Source organism: Carcharhinus amblyrhynchos, chromosome 19 (genome assembly GCF_965287045.1).
Source record: "Carcharhinus amblyrhynchos chromosome 19, sCarAmb.v2.hapA, whole genome shotgun sequence".
NCBI lineage: Eukaryota > Metazoa > Chordata > Chondrichthyes > Carcharhiniformes > Carcharhinidae > Carcharhinus > Carcharhinus amblyrhynchos.
The window spans coordinates 36321049-36340323 of NC_137342.1; the positions used below are offsets into that span (position 1 = coordinate 36321049).

General features: G+C 39.3%; 1 protein-coding gene across 1 annotated transcript in view; it reads right to left on the reverse strand.

The window, feature by feature from the left end:
- The window catches only part of snd1 (staphylococcal nuclease and tudor domain containing 1), a 907822-nt gene that overhangs the window by 695719 nt on the left and 192828 nt on the right, over positions 1 to 19275 (reverse strand). Inside the window, exon 13 of the mRNA XM_080207582.1 lies at positions 6352 to 6462. Coding sequence (XP_080063708.1) covers positions 6352 to 6462 — 111 coding nt within the window. The remainder of the gene's footprint in view (positions 1 to 6351; positions 6463 to 19275) is intronic.

Sequence of the window (19275 nt, forward strand, 5' to 3'; positions counted from 1 at the left end):
CAGTTCACTAACTCACTCCACATCTGTTAAATGAATACCCCTGCTAACTGTATAACTCGCTTTGTTAAATGAGGTATGAAAATGATATTAGCAGGGATACACAAGAATTAAATAAACCATCTAGTCTCTACAAGAGGCATCTCAGAACTGAAGCCCCGCTGAAGCTTTTGTTTTATAAATACACAGGTAGGAGTGACACAATACATCTCCAACTATCATGATTAAGGATGGTCAGTTCTTCATTCAGAATGATTTCTGCTTGAAGCTACATGTTTCAATATAATGTAATACCTAATTTACAGGTTAATTCACAAAGATACAATATTCTGCTTCCAAGTTACGTTGATAGAGTGCTATTTGAAAAATAGGGGACCAGGTGCTGCAGTGGGGACTCATGAAAATAAATCAGCCATTGAAAGCATTCGCCATAACAATCAGTCTCAGTAGGGGAATTGGCACCACTGTTCAGACAGTTCCAGTAACATTAGCCAGTTGACCGGCAGCTCAACTGGGCACTGTCTGGACTGAGTTTAAAAGCTTAAAAATTGGCAAATCATGTTGCAGCTTTATAGAACCTTAGTTAGGCTGCACTTGGAATATAGTTTTCAATTCTGGCGCTACACGACCAGAAAGATGCAGAGGCTTTGGAGAAGATACAGAAAAGATTTACCAGGATGTTGCCTGATATGGGGAACATTAGCTATGAGGAGAGGTTGAAGAAATTTGGGTTTGTTCTCACCGGAACGACGGGGGTATGTGGGGCAGGAGCAATGTAGATAGTCAGAAGCTTTTTCTCAGGGTGGAAGAGACAATTACGGGAACTTCTTTGTTTACAGAATGTGGTGGTGCCTGGAACTCACGCGCGGGAGGGGTGGTTGTGGTGGTAGTAGTGGATGCAGATAAGATAGTGACTTTTAAGGGGCGTTTTGTCAGATACATGAATACCATAGCAATGGAGGGATGTGGTCTCCAGAAGGGTAGGGGGGTTTTAGTTCAGTCGGGCAGCATAGTCATCGAAGGCTTGGAGGGCTGAAGGACCTGTTACTTTGCTGTAATTTTCTTTCTTCAATGGGCCAGGTTGCCTCTTTGTGCACTGTAGAGATTCTACAGAAACTAAAGTTACACCTAAATTCAATTTTTTGTAATGGTTACATTATGTATTTACATAGCTGACAATAACATTAAGTGGCAAAACTTCTAATTATGCTCCTCTTTTTTTGCATATATAAGGACTGGAGGCGATGCTAATCAAGCAATGGCCTCTTACATTGCTTAGAGTATTTCAAACAAATTGGGCCTATTTAAATGCTGAGCAGGCATATAAGTTTTGAGGGAGTTAAAATCAGTCCCAGCACTGATTTTGTGGAAGACAAGACTAATCCCCTAATTAAACTAAATTCTGTTGAGAATTGGGATGAGAGGATGGGAAAAAGTCTTAGCCAAGCCTGTCATTCCTACATGATTATCAAGTAGTTCTTGCTTAAAAAAAGGGTACAATGGTAATGCAACCTGCATCGATCCAACCATTCTTTCCCACAAGAAAAATATGTGCCCATCTCCATACAAACCATAAAAGGAATGGCAAAGTGCCGCATAGCTGTTAGCACAAATGGAAGCATGTCGCAACTTTAGAGCCTCAGAGGAGAATAGGGAAAGAAGCCCTCAATTCTTCTATTACAGCTTACATTAAATACAGGTCTCGTTGTTGGTTGCAAATTGATAAATGATAGGCATTAGGCATTCCTAAAGAATGTTGCACACTGAATGAACATGGCACCACTGACTGATCTGCAAATATAACAAATGAACACCACTGTGCTCTTTAAATTCACAATATAGATACATATATGCCAAAAAGCCAGGGCTCAAATTAATTAACCATCAAGGCTTTGCCAGACTTGTTCATGTTATATCCTTTTGTCAAGGAGAAGAGCATAATCTTTTAGTTTCTCTGATGTAAATTATTATTACATCTTTAATCCACTGGAACCTCGCAACTGTTTTTCAGTCTCCAGCTCAACCAAACATCCATTATTCTGCACCCTAATTGGGTACAAGAAAACCTTGCTGAATCTGAGACTCCTATTCAAAAGGATATGTTAAGCCCAAGAACAAGTCAATAATTAGAGATTAAAATTTTAGCCTTTGATGAGGATTGTTGAAAGATGAATTTGAGCGTCATGTTCAGTAAAATTTTTAATTTATAAATTTCTACATATGGTACATTCGTTTCTCCTTTGCTCAGTTGGGAAGGAATGGACCTGACAGCCTTCAAGCATTGACTTTGGACCCCATGAAACCTCATGGCATCAACTCAAGCAGGGGAAAAGAAACTTCCTGCTGATTGCCACCTACCACCCATATACACTTGTTAGAGGTATTAAGTATAACAAAGAGCATTTACTATGGATGGAGGAGTTCAATGTTCAAAGAGTGGTTCTGTAGTACCAGAAGAACAAATCAGCCAGACCAAGCCTGCAACAGGTAGTGAGAGAACCAACATGAGAGAGAACCCTACTTGCCTTTGTCCTCAGCAAATCAAACCTATCCATGTTACATTGTCCATTAGAGTATTGATAGGAATGACCATTTCACAGTCCTTGTTTACACATCTTCACACTGAGGACACACACTGTTGTGTTGTGAGGAATGGCCACAGTGCTAAATGATTTGGGTCAGATTGAACAACTGAAACCTGGGCATTAATAAAGCAATCACAATCTGCAGCCTTACTGTCTGACATATCCATCGCTGTATCATTACCATCAAGCCAAGAGACCAACCCTGGTCCAATGAGGCGTGTAGAAGAGCATGCGGAAACAGCACTAGGCATACCTAAAAAATGAGGCGAAACTAAATCAGAGGACTGTATGTATAATAGCAGAAGCCGCATACCAGAGCTAAGCAATCCTACAACCAAGTGACGAACTAATCAGGTAAAAAAATCCCTGCAGACCTATCATATCCAGTTGTGAACTGTGGTAACAATTAAATAATCAGAGGTGCCACATACATGACTAACCTAAATGATGGAGCCCAGCCCATCAGTACAAAAGACAAGACTTAAAACAACCTTCAGTTAGAACTGCCAAGAGGGTGAGACATCGCAGCCTTCATGCAAGGTTCTCAGCATCACAGACACCAGTTTTCAGCCAATTCCATTTACTTACATGATATCAAGAAACTACTGAAGGCACTGGTTACAGCAGTGTCCCAACCAATTCTCAGCTAAAGCATGAAGGTTTGGGGTCCTGCACTAGTCAAGTTGCTCCAGTACAACTACAACACTGATACTGGGAACAACTGGCCATTAATGGCTCGTCCACAAAAAGCAGGAAAAATCGCATTTTCAGTCAATTCCAGTAAATTGATGGAAGGAATCATCGACAGTGCTATCAGTGCACTTACTTACCAATTGCACAGTTTGTATTCCACGAGGTCATTCAGCTCCAGACAGCTTTGGTCCAAAAGGCTTAATTCCAGAGGTAAGGGGAGACATCAAGGCAGCATTTGATTGAGTATGGTATTAAGTAGGTCTGAAATAAGTGAAGTGAATTCAATGGGAATCAGGGGATGGAGAACAGAACAGGACTCTACACTGGAGTCATATTAGGATAAGTTAAGTAACACGGCTGTAGTTATTGGAGTCCAATCATCTCAATCCCAGGAGCTCTTCAGGGTAGTTTTCTCAGCCAAACAACCTTCAACAGCTTCAAATGACCTTCCTCCCAACAGAAGCAAAAAGTAAAAATATTCACAAAAACAAAAATGATTCAGTCTTCAATCCCATCTGTAACTCCTCAGATAATGAAGGCAGATCTGGGCAGTATCCAGACTTGGAGTGATGAGTGGCAAGTGACATTCATGGCATACAAAGGCCAAATAATAACCATCCCAAACAAGTGGAAATTTAACCATCATTCCTTGACATTCAATGGCATTACCATCACTGAATTCCCCAATATGAACATTGTGGAGAGTTACCAAGGACCCAAAACATAACTGGACCAGTCACATAAATATTGAGGCTACAAGATCAGCTAAAAGGCTTAGTACTCTGTGGTGAGCGAGTCGCCTCCTGACACAGGCCCCACAGTACCAGCACTGAACCAAGCTGAAAACCATCCAGGTCCAGCTTGATGGCACCACATCTAACACCTTAAATATACCATCTCTCCACTGTACAGTGGCAGCAGTGCATAACATCTACAACACGTACTGCAGCACTCACCATGGCTCCTTTGATAGCACCTCTCAAAATCCCAACTTTTACCACCTGCAAGATACAGGCAACAGGCTCATGAGAACTTTACCACCAGCAAGCTTCCCTCCAAGTCATACACTATCCTGACTTGGAGCTATAACACTGTTCCTCCACTCACTGGGTCAAAGTCCCTCCTAATTGCACAACGATTGCAGCGTTTCAAGGTAGCAGCTCACCACTACCTAGCCAAGGCAAAAGATGTTGACCTGGCCAGTGAAACCCATGTTACAAGAACAAATACAAAAAGTAACTTCTCTGTCCTGGTAGGCTGTCTTTTAGCTAATTGCTTGTTTTTTGTGTTTTTATTTTTATGAACTGTAAAGAATAAACTGAGGAAGACTCCTCCTGAATTGTGACTGCAAATCTCAGTCAGTTGCAGAATGAGTAACAGCTTTAACTTCAGCATCTTGGTGCAGTAAAAGGGTGTCAATCAGTGCCAGTTCAATGGAGCCATTCATAAGCTGGTTGAGCCTGTGGTTGATATTAGCTGATTTGTTTCTCCTGCAACTTTGACCTAAATGTCAAAACTCAATGGGAGAGAAAGCAAGTCATTGATTAAAGCCAGATTATCTTTATTAGTTAGCACATACAAACAGACTTGTGTGGGATAACAGTACCATTAAAATAAATTGAAAGAAAAAATACATGCGTAATTCTCCACTCTATGCATCTTGCTTGCTGAACTGTTCTCACTCAACCCATCAACAACAGGCACCATGCTCAGTCAGTTATAAAGAGCATGATGAAACACATTTTCCTCCTAGCTTCCACTTGGCACAACTCCATAGCTGACAGAATTTAGGAATCCAACTTATTAGAAGGTTATATTCAAGCTGGATTCCTACTACAAAACAAGCAGAACCATGAAACAAAGGAGACAAGTTAATAATTAATTTAGAATAGGCATGAGGAAATCACGAATCTTAGAAAAATTTGACAAAAAAAACACTGAAGTTGCTCAAAATACAAACACACTCGCTTTTGAAGTTTGATACCTTAACTGCAAGAATGCTTGCAGATGAAACCACCAGAAAAGCAGTGTGGGAAGCAGTAGCCCTACTATGTACAAGTCTTTTCTTTACTGGCAACATGCTGCTGTTCAAGTCATTTTCTGCCAGTGTTCTCACCCAATTGACAGCATTCCCTCCAATCCGCATTAACCACAGCTCTCCTTGCACTTTTATTAAATCGTTTCTCAGTTCAACAGGTCAAGAAAATGTGAAAACAAAAATTATCACTATGTCCTCTTTCACTTGCTCTGACCATCTCTTGACTCGTTAATGTCATACCATAAACTTCCAAATCTCTGTTGCCCATATTTCAATCTATATCACATCCCATTTATCCGTTATTTCAGTGTCACCTGTCCTAATTTATCCTTCTTTGGCTTGGTATCAATTTTTGTACAATTATTCTGTAAAGTACCTTGAAAGGTTTTAGCCAAATTAAAGACACTATATAAATGCAAGTCATTATTACTGCATCGTCCTCCATATCCTTCAGCCAACTACAGCCATCTGCACCTTGAATCTCTCCATCTCTCTCTCTCCTCCTTTAAAATGCCCCTTAAACCTATCTCTGACTTAGGCTACTGTAATATCCTTCATTGGCTTGGTGTCAAATATAGCCCAATGGCATTCCTATGAAATATGCAGGGGCTCTACTACATTAGAAGTCCTATATGAATGCAAGCAGTTGCTACTGCTGTTAGTTGTGACCTGAAACTATAGTTGTCAGAGACAGTGTGTAAAATCAAATGACAGACTCAAAGTTACTTTGCTCTTATTGACAATGGCTCCAATCTTACGCAATCTCAGCAAAGAAGGATATACTGAAATCTTTAAATTTCACGATAAATAAATACTGCAAACGAATTGAATATTGGGCTAACAGAAGAAGATATAAACCTGCAGTTTATTTGTCAGCTTGTTTGAACTCATTGCACTCTCTTTCGCATTATTGCTTTATTAAGTCAATAGTCGTACATTACACATTTTAAGTTTGAATTTTCACATTACATCAACATTATTACTTCTCATCAGGAAGCATATTTTGTACATGTATAAAAATTTCAATAACCATCTTACCTGGCCTCTGCAGCTAGTAATTCATCATAGTGAGAAGACCGCTGATCATCATCTTGTCGATAACGGATCACTGTGGCAAGACCTTTACTCACCAGGGCTTCTGCAATGTTACTGCAAAATAAGACAGACAAACAGTTAGTCACAGGCCTTCCACTCCTGAGATATTAAATACAAATCAAGAAAATGTGTTCAGGAATTCAATCACCACGGGGTTAATTTAATAGGGATTCTGAACATTTGAGTGCAAGAGGTGTCACCTATACAGTGAATAGAAAGTATGTGCTGTGTAACCAAACTACTAACTCCAAAGTGACATGGTCAAAATCAAACCATTTTCAAGTAAAAATATACATCCTCAAACAGATTGTGACATTTCCATTAGGATTAATTCCCCACCAATATAAACCAATCACTTTGCTCAGAGAAGAAAATGATCAATAAGTGACACCCAAATTTCAACTTACAAGCTGTGAATGAACTATAAAGATTTTATTGGAAAGTAACATTAAGTTATAGAAAAACAAAGTTGAATAATGATGGTTGCAGTACAACATGCAGATCCTAAAGCTTTTCTCAATAACTTCTGGGGAATGGAGGCAGAATATAAGCAGCATGAAGCAATACCAAAACATCCCTTAGAATACTACAAGTTAGCTGCAAGAGATAATTGTTCATAATGAGGTACTAAATTACTTTTTCCTATTTGGAAATTTCGATGATTATAATCACTTGTGATATCTCATCTCTTTTTGGGAAGTCAATCATTATTTTGCTACCTTCCATGTACACACTCTTTCATTCTCACACAGATTGTATCTGTTGCATTACAGAACATGGCGGCATGATGGCTCAGCGGATAGCACTGCTGTCTCTCAGCACCAGGGACCCAGGTTCAATTCCTGGCTTGAGTCACTGTGAGGAGTTTGCACATTCTCCCCATGTTTGTATGGGATTCCTCCAGGTGCTCCAGTTTCCTCCCACAGTCAAAGATGTACAGCTTAGGTGAATTGGCCATGCCAAATTCTCCCTCAGTGTATCCGAACAGGCACCGGAGTGTGGCGACTAGGGTATTTTTCAAAGTTACTTTATTGCAGTAAGACTACTTGTGACTAATAAATAAAACTTTAAAACACAACACGCTGGCTTTGGCTCCCATCTTATCTCATGTTGGGAATGACAGAGGCAAGTGATTTATTTGAAATCACATGACAAAGACAAGCTTTGGGTTTTGAACCATTTGCTTTTGAAATCAGTGCTTTTTGGGGAATAAGCTAAAGGAAGGAAGGAAGGCTGTCTTAACTTGCTCTCTCATTGCGTTGCCTGAAATTCCAAATGCAGCTATCAACTTGCAGCCAGGGAACCCTTACCTGAGTATAACTTGTCTGCATTTGGAAACCTAAAAACAGAGACAAGAAGAATTGATCCAACCAAATATATTCCTTCTTACGAAGCTCCTTTGGTGAGAACCTCCAACATCAACAAGGACCAGAAGTCCATCTTCACACGAGGGAGTTCCAGGTCGACAGCACTGAAATCCTACGAACTTTCTCCCTCATTTTAAAAAAGCCAATCCTTCAAAGGCCATCTCTGCAAAGACCCTCTTTGTGTGTGCATGTACAATGTGGGATATTTTAAAAATGTTAGTTAGACTGAGTACAATTGTGTTCCAGTTCTCACAACTGGTTTTAAAAGAAAGCTTTGTTTTATAACAAATTATTCTGAATTGATTGAAGAAGCCTAGTTAAAATGTCTTTTATTCCGAATCCAATATCAAAGATGAATAACTAGCTACTTTCATGAGCGAATTCAACTTTTAAACTAAAAGTCCAACCTGTGAAATAGTGGGGCTGGATAAAACATGCACTCCACCTATGTCAGTTTGGTTCAGTTCAGTGGTAACACTTAACTCAGATGGAGACACAGAAGGAAGTTGTTTGGTTCATTGGGTCCATGGCAACTCTCTGTAGAACAACTGTGTCAGTCCCATTCACCTGCTCTATCTCCATGGCACTACAAGTTCCTATCTAATTTCCATCTGAAATTATCGTCATCAGAAAAGGATTGCACACGGTTACAGGGAGAAGATAGGGGAATGGCACTAGGCAAGTTGTTCATTGCGAGAGCTGGTGCAGGCACAGTAGGTTTTCTACGCAATAACAATCTTGTGATTCTACCACAGGTGTGTGTTCAAGCTCCAGAGTATGTCATCTTTGCAAGCTCAAATACATGGTGGCACAATGGTTAGCACTGCTGCCTCACAGTACCAGGGACCCGAGTTCGATTCCTGACTTGGATCACTGTCTGTGGGGAGTCCGCATGTTCTCTGTCTGTGTGGATTTCCTCCGGATACTCTGGTTTCCTCCCACAGTCTAACCATGCTAAATTCTCCCTCAGTGTACCAGAACAGGCACCAGAGTGTGGCAATTAAGGGGTTTTCACAGTAAATTCATTGCAGTGTTAATGTATGCCGACTTGTGACACGAATAAATAAACAAGGCCAACTTTCTGCCAAATGTCAACAACAACCAGAGCCAAGTATCTATTATTTCCCTTCACTACCTCTATACTACAAACTGCCTGATTTGCACAAAAACAAGTTCAAATTTCCTTCAAACAGGCATAAAACCAGTTGCACCCCTCTTCCAGCCACTCAAGCTGAATCAGACCATGCATAAACCATAGTGTTGTGCATAACCCCAAGTCGAGTTTCAAAATCACTATTACCTTTTGAGAATTTTTTCCCATCCTAATTCTAGACATCTTAGCAGTTATATTTTAGATCAATGTCATAAGTCACTCAAAGCTCCTTTTACACCCTTGTGTACATCATCATAAATCTTGATATTTAGGGAAGCTTCAGGCAAGCTTTGCTTGTACAGCGAAGGTTTACCAGGCTGATTCCTGGGGTGGCAGCTCTGTCATATGAGGAGACACCAAGTCGATTGGGAATATATTCACTGGAGAGGGGATCTCATAGAAACTTATAAAATTCTAACATGGTTAGACAGGGTAGATTCAGAAAGAATGTTCCCAATGGTGGAGCCAAAAATGGGTGTCATAATTTGAGGATGATCTTTTAGAACAGTGAGGAGAAGTTTCTTCATCCAGAGGGATTGTGAATGTGTGAAATTCACTACCATTGAAAGCAGTTGAGACCAAAACATCCGATGCCATGAAGAAATTAGATATAGATCTAATGAATGTCAGACCAGGCACAAAGAGCCAAATGGCCTATTCCTGTTTCTGCTTTCGACAATACATCATGGATAATAAATGGAACATTTGTCAGATTTAACTATTGAAATTTTACTGTGTTCACATGGTTAGCCTTTAGTGCACAATAGAACATGTGCATCACAAAACATAAGAAAACGTACTTAGTAATAGCAAAGAAATAGATAAGGAACATCTAACTTTCCCAGAGAAATCTGTCTCATTATAATGAAAATAAAATGTTGCCAACTACTGCATATTAAGGAGAACGAATAGATGGAAAATTCTCCCTCTGAATCCCATTTGCCAACTACCTTTTCCCTCGATATTAAATTCTTTCTGAAAACTCATTTGTACCGTTGTTCTATCTACAATCAAGGCCTTAAAAAGTGGAATTTGTGATGCAGCTCAACACCACAGTTGATCTGGTAAGCCCTCTGCAAGGTAGTTTTTGTCATTTTCATGATGAGGCTACCGTGAGCTATCAAGAAGATTGCTACAAAGTATGTGACCTGTAAAAAAAAGTCACAGTCGCTTCAATGACTTCTTACCGCTGTATTAAACATCACAATTTCCATGGTGTTATAATTATTAGCATTAAAGTTAAAAAAAAAGGAGGTGCATCATATTCCCATTCTCAGTATTTCACTACACAAGGTTCTTTTTCACAGTCACACAGAAGCTACAGTATTAACTGAGATGCTGTTCCTAGATATTATCTGAACAATGATTCTTGGCAGTGCTCGGGTGAGATAGCTACTTTAAGTAATCAGACAGAAAAGAACTCAAGAAAGAATGAGCAGGGGGCTGAATCTCAGCAGGCTATTATCACTACTGCAACAAAATTACTGTAATTGTACATCTGCTATACAATTGCACATGGATGCTGTATAAACTTAAGGCAGTACGTAACAGTAAATGTTGCAAAACATTTTTTGCTGCACTCCCATTCACTTTTTCCTTCCCCCAGCTCATTTACAGAAATGCACTGCTGTCAAAATGTCATACTGCATTTCATAAGAAAGCCCTTGTACGCAGAACGAAGAGAATTTGAAAAGCCTTTTAAAACTGTAAATCTTGTACCACTTAAAGCTCTTCCAGCAACCTATTAATATCACAGTGCATCATTCAGGCCTTGCCCTCGTTCCATTACAGAACATCTCATCCATCAGTACAAACGTTTTAAAAATTAAACCAGTTAGCAGAATGACGATTTAACATTCTGCAATATATAAATGCTTGTTATTATTTTTTAACAATCAAACTAGCGATTGCTTGCTAAACCAGATGTGACTAGGCTATGCAGGAATCTTAATATATCAAGCAATGCAAAGCATATTGAGAACAAAACAGAGCTATAGCAGGCACAACTGATAATACAGCCTGGAACCTAAACACAAGGAATTACTATTGCTCTTTACGAAAATTCCATTTCAGGAACTGATTGATGTTATTATCCATTATAGTTGCTCCCCCCGTCTAAGCCAACCTAGTCACTAGGACAGAAATTGCTGGCAAAAATCATTTGGGTACCATTACGAAATTAAAAATTAACAACTTAGGATAAGGAAGAGACAACCAGCAAGGTGTGAATCACCACAATTTGCTGGACAATTTACTCTGTTCCACCTTTAGCCTCCTGACAATGGCAAGTCATTCTCAGCCTCCCCACAAGTCGAATAATTATTACATTGTCACCAATTAATCTTACCACAGAAAGTTAGGGCTGATACTGAAACATAAGTATCTTTAAAGGATAAAATTTATGCCCTGCAATGTTACTCAACCTCTACAAAAACTGTAGTCTCATTCCTGCAGGTTATTGTTGTTAAGAGATTATTATTTTTGTCTTCCTTTTCCTTGAGACTTTTTCTTCTGAATCCAATTCATCTTTCCCTCTACATTTCTAGTCTGTACTCAATTTGATTCCAACTCCTCCTACTTCCTTCTCAATCCTTAAATCTAATTTATTAAGGAAATAGATTATTTGCCAAAAGTTCATCAAGGCCTCAGGTTTCCTGATATGTGCGCTGCACTGTTATTGGTAAGCACTTTCAGCAAATTGCAACACAACCTCCAAGCTGAAGGAGGGGGGAGGAAGCTCTAACTCATGGGTCATGTTGCATGATGCCCTACTCCAGCAAATTTTGATCAATGGCTCATCAATAAACCCAATTAAATCATTACTTCCTAACTTGTAACCTCTCTTCCACTTGGACATCCTGCGCTATGGACTTTGTACGTCACATGGGTTCCCTGCATTTAAACCAATATTCTGGATATCTGGTACCCGGAGGTATCTACGAACGAATGAGTTTGACATAGTATTAAATAGCTGATGGAAACTGGGAACACAGGAATAATATTAGATAGGCAAATCCACAAAGAAAATCCCCATGTATCATGTCAAGTAAGTACACGATTCAGTCAAGTTGCATCTCATGCATTACATACAGTGCTGGTTACAACAAAGAGGACATCTGAAAGCCCGACAGTTTATGAAGAGCAAAATTACAAAATAAGTCTCTGATATTAAGAGTTATAAGGAATGAATAAATTGATGGGGAGCTTCGTCTTCAAAAGACATGATTAACAAGATTAAAAAACATGATTTTGAGAAACAACAGAAAGTGGGATAAAAGTTGTAAAAGGCATGGTAATGACAGAGTAGGTTAAAGTCCAACAAGTTTATTTGGTAGCATGAGCTTTTGGAGCACCACTCCTTCATCAGGTGAGTTCATCGAGCACAAGCTTTCAGAGCACTCATCCTTCATCAAATGAGTTCATCAGGCACTCACCTGATGAAGGGTCAGTGCTCCAAAAGTCGTGCTACCAAATAAACCCGTTGGATTTTAACCTGGTGTTGTGAAATTACTCACTGTACCTACCCCAGTCCAACACCAACATCTCCCAATCATGGTAACGATGGAATTAGGCTTTTTTATAAAGTACGTATAGAAAAGCTGGAATAGATTGTCAGATTGGTTCGGTTCTCGAGACTATATTCATTTAAGGGTTCCCTAGACACTAACTGAAAGGGAGTTGGCTTGATATTCTGCAAGGAAAGGATCATATGGAGGAAAAAGCCTTACTTCATCCGAATCTATTCAACAATTTTCTTTTCATCTACAAACTACATCCACTGACATGAACACTATGACATCAAACACCCATTTTGTAATAATTCTATCTTTTTAAAGGTGGATAGGCTGAATATACTGTGGCCAAAATTTATCAAGATATATCATTTCAAGGCACTAACTCAACACTTATGAGCATCTGTTTCCTTATTATTTCTGATTATATTAAACACACAATGATTAACTAAAGTACACTAGCAAAATAAGGGAACAGTTAAAAACAAAAGTCTAGACTGCTATTTTTTGGCTCAAGATAAATTAAGAATTGCAGAATACAATGCTCAGAAGAGAAAAGGCAAAATTCCCAGAGTCTTACATAATACAAATAGAATTTCACTGTTTAGTCATCATGCCTACTGCCCAGAGCAATGCTGGCATTGAGCACGGGAGACAGAATACACAAACTGAAGGTATCTATTGTACAAGTACTTAGCTATCAGTTTGTAAAATTAGCTACAAGAAGAATGGCACAGCACAGGTGATGGGCACATAGCAAAAAAAAGCTTGAATTTAATAAGAATGCGCTGTAAACATGCTCTTGTTCACTTCAGTTATGGTCAATTAAGCATCTTTCCTTTTTAAAAGAACAGTGTGATAGGTTGACATGGGTAGTAATGTATTGGTATTAGTAATCATTAATATTTATATTGCAAATTGTCAACAAGTTTTTGAAAATTATACAGGACCAATGTGCTTCAGTAAATTTTAGTAGATTCCATGCCTGTGAGCTGACTTGTCTTCTTCCGGCGGCGTTTGCTACAAATAAACCTGTTTTGACTTTAAACTGGTGTTGTGGGATTTCTTTGTGTTTTGTCTTCTTCCGCCAGATATAACCTTCTTTAATTGTTAGGTTTGCAGAACATACCCCCTTGCACACCAAAGAAAACTTTGAGATTCATTACAGCTGCAGATGTAAGTACCAAAAACAAAATTGAAAGTACATTTCTGGACCAGATACGTATACAGTGATCATCCTTCCCCTGTCACGAGCCCCTGGAGTCCAATTTGAGGACAAGGCATCAACTGGATCCTTTTATTTCAAGAGAACATTAGGAATCATTCAGGATAAACAGCCAGCTCTGAAACCAGCAAATTATGGGGAGGTAAAAGATTTATTCAAAGGATAGCGAATTGCAACATCATTGAGGTATGCTTTACTTTGATTTGCAAAACCATGTGTCTAAGCAAATTTAAATCAACCACGTTTCACAGCTCAAGCAGATGCATTTTTAAAATGCCTACAAATAAATCACCTTTTCAATATAGCCCCCAGCCCTTTTCAATAACTATTTTCAGAATCAATCAAAGACATCACAAATCAAATTCAACAGAGGCACATAAATGTTTTTGCTCCTTTACTAGGTGTCAAATCAGTGTAGAGAACTACGTGACAAAGATTGATGCAAAGAATTCCTTTCTCTTGCTGGAAAAGGGCTGAATGGGGAATGCTTAATTCAGGTTTTATTGGACAGGGGCTGATATCACAAAACAATGTATAATCAGTCAGCAATCATCATTCCACACAAAGAACTTATAGAGTGTTGCTGGTGTCAGACAAGCCATTCTTTAAGAGGTTGAAATTAAGGAATTTTGCTGGTGCATAGCATATGAGGTTTTGCTCTCCATTTCAGGAGAGCACAGGTCACAGTCAGAATCAGTTGTGATGTCAAATGCCCTGCTGACATCATAATCGTTGGGGTTGAGGAGGGAGGGAGTTCAGTGTGTCAATCACCTGTGGAACTGCAGCCCAGATCAACTGAAATGAGTTAACAGAAGGTTGCAGGGATTGACGAAAGAAGGGGAGCAATGCATTAAGTTTGATCCAAGCTAAAATTCTTTATGTCAGGCATGATTTTGAGATACAAAAGCATCATTGCCCCAAGCAAATCTCAGTTCACGTAAAAATACAGATGATGGTCACTAAAATCTCCTGTTTCAAAGATGGACAATAAACAATTATCTGGGCAATGCAGATTGCGAGAAATACAAACAAAAACCAGATCTGTTAGTGGGTGCAAAACACTAGTTCCAATCAGGTGCCATGTCCTTCAATTAGCACACTTCTTATTACAGGGATAAAACATCTGCAGCCTCGAGGGGTTGTCATTATAAATTTATAAATGGGTTTCCACAAAGAGTTCTAAATCATGTGCTTTCAATCTTAAAAATTCTGTCGAGACATCTTGTAAAAGAGTATTCCTTCAGCATTCCTTCACACTCTATGATCAAAGATTTTTCCAACACACATTTGTCACATGGGAAATAATGCATCTCACCAACCTGTTATAATACTTGAATGCGCCAATCAATCCAAATAGAAAAACGCACAAATGTTTCAAAAATGCGACCCATCTCCAGAACAATTTACACCCAAACCATGAACTCATCTTTCTAATTGAGATGCTAGATGTTTGTAGATGACAACATGCATCTTGTTCACACCATAACAACAGAACAATGTGTTTCAGAGCTAAATAATAGTATTCCAGCATTTCCCATTAGTAGAGTTGCACACTGGATATGTTTTATTTGCAAACCTTTTATTCGATTTTTGTGCAACACAACTAAGTAACAGGAATCTTTTTCACAACCAAGCTGATGGCAGCCAAACCATTGGTGACAGAGTTTACAAAAAAAATCCCTGTTAATATAGAAATAAAACCAATAGAAACATATCGCTGTCTGTTTAAAAAGTATGACAAGGAATCAGCAATGTCAAGCACACTTAAAATCAACTGCTGGTGACTGTCACAATGATTGATGTAAGCAACCCAGTTACTGAAACAGAAAGCCATTTCTAACCAAAAATATATTTATAATTGAAAGAGGTTCCTTCAAGGTGGGAGTTGAACCAAAGATGAATTTTTTGTTGTGATGTATGCCACACAGCCATTTATTTACGAACATTGGCAAGAGTATTTCCTTACAGAATCACTTGCAAATCCTCTGGTAGCTTTGAAATCCATCATGTTTGTATCACGGGCATATTCTACAAACTGAGAGTGGAATTGTTTGAAAGTCACAGCTGCCACTTTCATATCTGACTCCACACCACCTAATCCAACAGACAGAACCTACACACAACAATTTAAGGAAGAATCAAGATGCAGAAAGGAAATCAAATTAGGAGTGAACATCAAGGCCAACTATACACAAGAAAGCCAGTGGATTCTCCCTAAACCAGCAACATATGCATTTGATTGCAGAGGCTTTACTGCTTCCATAAATACTCTCAAAACCACCTTCTGAGGTGGATCTTCATAACTTCTGGGTAGTTGTCTTATTTGACTTGCAACACAGTTGGTAAATTGATTTCTCAGAACAGCACTGAGAAATCACCTCCGCAACCAACTTGCCTTGCCACTAACATTTGTATCCCAAGAATGAATAACAGTGGCACAGTGGTTAGCTCTGCTCTTCAAAGCACCAGGGACCCAGGTTTGATTCCTGTCTTGGGTCACTGTCTGTGTGGAGTTTGTGCATTCCCCCTGTGTCTGTGAGGGGTTCCTCCCACAGTCCACAGATGTACACACTAGGTGAACTGGCCATGGTAAATTTTCCTTCAGTGTACCCGAACAGATGCTAGCGTGTGGCAACTAGGGGATTTTCACAGTAACTTCACTGCAGTGTGAATGTAAGCCTACTTGTGATTAATAAATAAACTTAACTTCTCAGAAAAATACCTCAGTCAATGCTATTCTGATTCCGCCTCAAGGAGCTGCACACAAGCTCTGAGGCAACATCTTCCCAGTCTCCATATAGCCCTCCCAATAGCAACTTTGTGGATGCAGAGGTGGGTTAGGATTCAAACCACATCCCTCCAAACACACAACCCTGTGCCAGTGATGGGCAACCTAGAATGATGAGTGGGCCACATCAGGGGCCCTCCTTCATCTCAATGGACCACAAGATTGAAATCAAGCTTGCTCAGCAGCCACGACTCCATGAATAAGATTAAGTACATGCTGAATATTTCATAATAAACCACAGAAAATTAACTATACATTTATAGATCAACCTCAAATGGTATAAAAATAAATATTTACACTTAGGCTGCAGAGGCAGTGCATGACTCTCACCATCATTGTGTGTGTAATCAGCATGCACCTCACTTCACTTGCCCTTGCTTTATGTGCTTAACACTTCAGTCATACTGGTAGGAAATAATTATACAGACAGAAATCAGCAAAACCTGGTAATCATGCACATGGGCAATGGTCAAAATGCCTCATTGGCCGCACTCAGTACCCAGATGGGCCACACGTCCTCCAGGGCACAGACTGCCCACCACTGACCTATGTCATCAGTTGCTCAATAAGTTTTCTGACATATTGCTTAACCTCCGTTCAAAATTAATCAAATTGTTCTACTGAAAAAAACTGGAAACATTAAAAAGAGGGGGAAATCTCACACGGGTTCACTGCTTTTGTTAAATACAGTTACCACAAGCAGCTGTACGACTTTAAAGTCTTGTCCTTTTCCAACATCCATTTACATCTTACAGGGTTTGCCAGTTCCACTGTGTTGATGAATTCAGTGATGCCCTCCATTTCATATTCAAAGCACGAAGGAATAATTTGTAATAAGAGAATGAGCTTGTCAGTTTAACAACCTACGACTACAGCCTGCAAGTGCACCTCAACAGTGACAGAACAGCAGTTACAACAGTATTTAAAATAAACACAGGAATTTTAACAAGATGAATTAGTTTCCACAAAAATGGTTTGGTAATTATCAAATATAAATTTTGATAAAAGCACAAGGACAGCATTTTGTTCTTCAATCTTCTATGAAAATACGGCAGACTCCAACACTGCTGCATGAATACAGAAACAACTGATGAATTCACATTTGTTAGCGCAACAGTACAGCTGTCTTCGAGCAGCAATGCTGGGAAACGGATATTGGGAATGACACACAACAGTTATTTTTAAATCACTGAAAATTTTTGAAACACTAACTTTCTGCAAAGGATGAACCTACTGCCTAAGACATTTTTTTCTGTTTATTGGGTTTATGTGGGTTATATTTCCCTAATCAAAAAGACAGTTTTGAGATCTTCACCAAGTCCATCTGCCAATGGTTGCTTGCTCAGCCAGAAAAGCTGGCAGCTTTCTTTCTGCTGGTGTTATTTTTATTTACCAACACTAGTGGATAGAAAGGCTCCAAAAGCGCTCTTAAATACCTATCTCTTTAGATAGGTCATTGTACCTCTGAAGAGGTGCTCAGCCTAGACAAACTCCCTTTACACAAAGTCAAGTTATATTTTTGAATAGAAGAAACAGATAGATCATGACTGCAAAACATTTTCCACAAACATGCCAAGAGTTTTGAATTGATTTTGTTTTTCCTGTCTGCAAGAGAGCACTGCACTCCATACGCACACTATCCAAAAGCTGCTATCTAGCTTCCAAACATTCCGATGCAGCAACTTAACACTATACAAAGAAACATGATGGTACAAAGGTACCATTTTAAATGGCTGCAGCCAAGTGAAGCTCAGTTTCACAGCTGCCAACATAAGAACTGAAGAGCCATATAGGCTCAAAACCTTAACTATGTTTCTCTCTCCACAGATGCTTCCAGACCTGCTGAGTTTTTACAACATTTCCTGTTTTGTAGTTCAGATTTCCAGCATTGACAACAATTTGCTTTTTTCAGCTCTGAATAACTGTGGGCGAGATTTTGGTGCAAATACAGGGGCAGGAGCAGAAGCAGGCAGATGTGGAATTTCCAATAGCTTGTTAACTCAATTACAAGATCAATTAAGGACCAGAGGCTGTCTGAAATTTTCTAGTTGGCCTGAAAGGTCTCCTGCAGCATCGAGACCACAGTAGATGCCTGGAGGCAGACTCCTGGCAGACCAGGTGGCTAGTACGCCTGGATTACTGGGCTCAATTCCCACCCACCTTCCACAATTTCCGTATTTACCGAGTCTACAGCCTGCAGAAAGATTTCTCCCTCCATAATGGTAGTCTGGCAGTTGTTTTTTTTTCTTTTTTTTTAAGATAAATCATCTTGTGATGCTTAAGGAAAATTAAATGTTTTAAGATGAATTACTAAGAATATGGGAAAAGTGCAGAGAAATGTGACCAAGTGGGTACGTCTTTCAAGAAGTCAGTGATGGACTGAATGAACCTTTGCACTGTAAAACCCATGTAAGGTTGCCAAATATTCATACTGGCATTGTACACTTAAGGTGAGCCAAAGCAGAGGGCTCAGCTGGTCAGGCAGCACCTGTGCAGACAGGGAAAGATAGTTAACATTCAGTTCAATGACCTGTCATCTGTCCTGATTTGCATTATTTTGGGGAAAAGATCCCATGGCATTGTATCCTTCATGGTGCAAGGGCAGAGCCAGTATTTGATTGCTGTGTCAGGGTCCTGACCCTTAATGGAAAAATCCTGTCTATATTTTCAAACTCTTGTTTTATTTGTTCCAATTTACACCGTTTGCATACTTGATATTCCTTGTTATGGGTGCTCTGAAAAAGACTCGTAACATTAACTCTGTTTCTCTCTCTACAGATGCGGCCAGACCAGTTGAATTTTTCTAGCATTTCTGTTTTATA